The 4997-nt window shown below is 39.8% G+C and overlaps 1 protein-coding gene across 1 annotated transcript; it reads right to left on the reverse strand.

Moving 5' to 3' along the window:
* Positions 1–1375: 1375 nt before the first annotated feature.
* LOC131325510 (probable amino acid permease 7) lies at positions 1376–4671 on the reverse strand. Its single transcript, XM_058357815.1, has 7 exons — positions 4399–4671; positions 4089–4325; positions 3602–3695; positions 3275–3489; positions 2897–3030; positions 2473–2700; positions 1376–2008 (listed from the first exon to the last, which is right to left on the reverse strand). Exons 1-7 carry the CDS (start codon positions 4496–4498, stop codon positions 1607–1609), a joined length of 1410 nt encoding a protein of 469 aa, XP_058213798.1. The 5' UTR covers positions 4499–4671; the 3' UTR covers positions 1376–1606.
* Positions 4672–4997: the final 326 nt, after the last annotated feature.

Here is a 4997-nt window from a genome sequence, read left to right on the forward strand (position 1 = left end):
AACATGAAACAAAGTTATCGAGTTAGGGTTGACCATTTCTGACACGAAACACGTATATGACATGATCAAAGAACACGATTGCTAAACAGGTTGGGTTCGTGTTCAACCCGCATAACCCGAAGGACACAGTTAACCCGTTTATCTATTCGTGTCGACAAGTTAACCCGAGCTCGACCCGAACATGACATGGTTAACTCGCTCTGTACCTGTCAATTTGTGTCGTGTCAACTCGAACCAGACAAGAAAAATTTGGTAAAACAATTAGATTGCACATAGCCAAAAAATAATCTGGCTTAATTACTTGGGGGGTGTTTGGGAGGCCCATTTTCCCATTTTCCGATTCTGGGTGTTCGGCTAAGAATCACAAAATCCATTCCAAGAGAATGAGTTCTCTGCTTTGAAGGATAGAGAAGAGAAGTGAAAAAGAGGGGATTAAGAGCTTTTCTCATTTTCCGTTTCTCATTTTCAATCGGCCGCCACACAAAAAGACTAATATACCCTCTCTATTCTTCGATACTACCCAAAAACCCCTCATCTTCCACCACAAGAAGGGGGGGGGGGGGGGGGGGGAGAGAGAGAGAGAGAGAGAGAGAGAGAGAGTTGCAGAGGCTTGAACCGATTGGAAAATCTTCCCATTCTCCTTCACCTCTTCATGTCCTCACCATAATTCTTTTTGTTGGCAAATTGCAAAGGAAATTGAAGAGAGGCTTGAACCGATTGCACACCACGATTGGGAAATTCGTATGGAGAAATCCAAAGCTGCAATTTTTTCTAATTTGGTGTGGAAAAAGGCAACTGAATTTTGAAGACTTGAAGCTAGGGGGGGTTGGGTTAATGGAAGAAAGGAATTGCAGAGGGCAGGTGTTGAAAAATGCATGGGAGGCAGAGGATCTCTCCTCCATTTTCTCATCACCAGAATACAAAAGGGTGAGTGTTTGCCAATTTGTTGGTAAATGAGCCATAATAGTTCTAGGGGTAACAAAGTAAAAATTCAATCCATAATTCATTTTTATCACATATCTCTCAAACACTATTCCTACTGTAAAATGTATTCTGCACCTATCATCCTAATACTCTATCAGATTCAAAATATATTCTAACCATAATCCAAAAAATCAAAAAGCCAAAAAGCCAAAAAGTAATATCCCAAACACCTCCTTAACCAAAACACTCCAAAATTGCTAGGAGAATAGATCGAAGTATTTGAATTACATCAATTTTGACACAAGTTCACAATCACTTTAAACCCACCTGATTAAGCCATTATGGAGACAAATAAGTAAATAAAGAACTCTATTTTAAGGCAAAAATAAACAATCTTTAGTTTTTAAGCGTACAAGAGTACTGGCTACCGAAGCTAACCTGGTCGATCAAAGAGCACAATCGTAATTTCAATTAATTAGATAACATTTACAACAATTGGAGCAAACCCTTTGCTACATCACATCTAGAACAAACATCTGTACTAGCTATATGTTCCGATATCAAAACAAAAATACCAGACACAACCAGCTATATATATAATCTCATTGATTGTTTTTTTAGGGCAAAAACCCATGCATTATATTCCCCTTTCTAATTTGTGGGAGCTTTGTACTATACTTTTTCAGCTCAACTTAGCACTAATGAGTCCTTGAACTGAACCAATTAAGGCCAATATTGACACAATCAAGCAAGCAATGCTGACAGTTTGAAGAACAACCCATTTAGTTGTCCAAGACCCAATCTTCCTCTGCACAAAGTACATTTCCACTGGGAAATATATCGCCAGTGGCCAAAAGTTGAATGCCCCCAGCACCCCCAAAACTTGGTTGAAGTAAGGAAAGATTATTGCAATTACAGTGGACGATACAACGTAAGCAGTCCTAAAACATAGCCTCAGAGGATTCAACTGAAATGCTGGAATCAATGGGAGTTTTAAGGAGTAGAAATTGTTTACAAATCCGCTGTTTGGAAACTTCCCACCGAACCATCCTTCCACAAACGCAAAAACCGGCTGGCTGTACACCTAAAAAAACAAATGCCAAATTGGCCTCAGTGTTAGTACTTGCGATATCTAAATTGGAAGAAAAAACCATGTAGGTTGGTTTTCGGATATCAGTCCATTTGTTCCAAACCAACGTTAATCATTTGTATACCTATGTCAATGTCTATCAATTTCGTCTTTCGGGTATAGTCCATTTCTTGCAAATGAACATTAATCATGTGTATTCTTATGTCAAGACAATTTCGTCTTTCGGGATCAGTCCATTCTTTTAACCATTTGGCTTACATTGGTGGGACTGGAGTGGTCTCAAACCGCTCAACAACTGTGCCATAGCCACATAAAGTCCACCCCAAAATCTGCATTCTAGATAATTTTTGATGGAATTTTTTGGCGTAATAGATTTTTGTGCATCTCAAGCATTATGCACTTGAATTACTATTTTCCCAAGCATTATATGCAATCAAATTGTCGTGTGACAGCGATACCTGATATCCTCCAACTAGGTGCAGAACAATGCAAGCATTGGCGAAATCAACGAGCCAGTAAGGCTCGTAGAACCCGAATCCTGTCAAGAGGTTCCCCGGTGTGTCACTCCCGAAGGCTGCATATCCAAAGCATCCGCAGCAGAGGTAGAAGAAGGTGGTAATGAAGATTGCAGTCGTGGAGGCCTTCTTCATTGTCTTTCTTTCTGGCGGAGGCGATTTCAATGTATCCTATTAAGCACATTGCAAATCAAAAAGTACAATTGCTATAATTCAAGTCGTAACGTTTTTCTTTTTTCTTACAAACTCATTTTCTCCAATGCCTGAATTGAGAGTCGGCGTTGCTTGAAACAGGGCCAAAGACTAATATTGCACCAAAAAAAACTTCAAACACTGGAGAGTGTACACATAAACACAAACTACATACCTGAATTTCCAGAAGAATGACTGTATATGGATAGGCAAAAGCAATATCTCCAATGGCCTGAAGGACCAACCATACTTTGTCAGCCGTACTGTCGGCTGCGACTCCTCCTATGCTCCCCTTGATCTCCCTGTTTTCTGCAATTGCAAAAACAAGAAAACTGAACACACACGCACACAAGAAAAAAAGTTTATGCTACGCGTGGGTCCAAGAACGAAAATTTTATAAACTTAGTTTTTCGAATCTTTCCGATTCTTCCCTCCACAAGTCTAATGTCCACCAGCCTGCGCAAGACCTTTTGTTTCTTGGCATGTCGATATCTCTAGCTGACCAAAGAAAGGTACACTTGAAAGAATTGGGAAAAGAAATTCAAGGCCATACCAACTACTTTTGCGAAGCCAAGTCCCAGTCCTATGAAAGCGTAAGTGAAGGACATGATTGCTGCTACGATAGAGAGCCATGCCATGTTATGAAAACTCGGTATCTGAGATACGATAATCTGGACACCTCCGAATAGCAGCATATACCTAGTGTCCCCATAGTTGCAGGGAGCATCGTGGCCTTGCTTGTGGTAACAATTTGATTTTTCAATTGCCCTGCATCAAGAACATAAAAACCAAATATATTTGTACCAAATGCAAATAAAGAATCGTCTATCTGAACTTACGCTAAAAAGTAAAAACGATGAGAGAGAGACAGAGAGCGTACTTCACACTTGCAGCGGATGTAATAACGTATGCAACTGCAGTCCCATAAAAGCCCTCGTTCAAAACCACTCCGCATACTCGTTTGTGGTTCTCTCCTGAAGATTAAAGAGTCCAAACCAACCCGTCGTTCGTTAAGGAACACATCAATTTTGAACACATTCTGAAGTAAACTGTTAAGTATATAAGCTCGACAGTCTGTTTGGTTGAATCTCGTTCGAGATCAGTTCAAAAGTAAACAAACTTCATCTCACAAATCTCATTATTCAATCTAGTAATCTACACAATTCAATTCAATTCAATTCAAATACAACCCTAAAAACGCAAGTTTAGTTTTGTAACAACTGTCATGTGATTCGATCGGGCGTAAAATGATACGAATTCAAATCAGCGACACGTATGTAAAGGTCAGTGCCACAACTTGCTCATACCTTCATTCGAAGTGAATGATGATCAAATGTAAAAGGGAAGTGAATAAAACGAGCACTGACCCAAATAGAACTGAACAGCATCCATGTAGGATTTGTTCCGGTCGGGCCCACATTCGGGATCAGGAGATCTGTAGCAGTCACAGAGAAGGTTTGCAGAAAGAATGGTGATTGCTGCAAAGACTACCATGATCAGTGGCCCGGCGATCCACCCTAGCTGAGCTGTGCTCCATGCCAAGGACAGCACTCCTGCCCCTATTATTCCAGTGATTACGTGCGCCACCGCAGTCCATATTGTCCCTGCAATTACATCAAAGCTCTTAGCCAAAAAGATCAAAAAAAGCTCAAAGAAACAATAAAAAGAGAGATTTACCAGTTCTTTGGAAAGGCTTCTCAGCATCAGTATCACCGAAGTTTGTCATTAATAATGGGGAATGTTGATCTTCTTCTCCCTCACCAACTAAACTACCCATGATTTTTTTCTAGCTCTCCTTGCGGCCAATAAAACCTTGATGGGATCAGAACAACTCTTTTTGTTTTTTTCAATTTCTTCCTCTCTGGTCCACCAGTTTGCTAAATGGTCACTCTCAAGAGCCAGGATTTTCGCTTGGGAGGAGCGAGCTATCCACGCATGGAAATTTTTTTTTTCTTGGCTTTACTTGACAGTCTATGTACGTATGCAGAATTGATCATACTGTGGGTTCAAATACAGTATATGAATATTCTCTGGTAATTTGCTATACTTTTGTGCATTCTAGTACACAGTATCTTTTATATATTATTATTATAAAATGAAGCGATTTCTGTGGAAAATGCCTAGACATACAAACGAAAGCAACATCTAAAAAAACCTATGACCAACGTTAGTGGTTTTACTAATGAATGAAAGCAAGAAATGAGTATGAGAGAAGAATAGGAAGAAAACGACTGGCCAAAACTACATTGGAGACTTTACTTATGATGGGGTAATTT

This window comes from Rhododendron vialii, chromosome 5a, assembly GCF_030253575.1.
Source record: "Rhododendron vialii isolate Sample 1 chromosome 5a, ASM3025357v1".
Classification (NCBI taxonomy): Eukaryota; Viridiplantae; Streptophyta; class Magnoliopsida; order Ericales; family Ericaceae; genus Rhododendron; species Rhododendron vialii.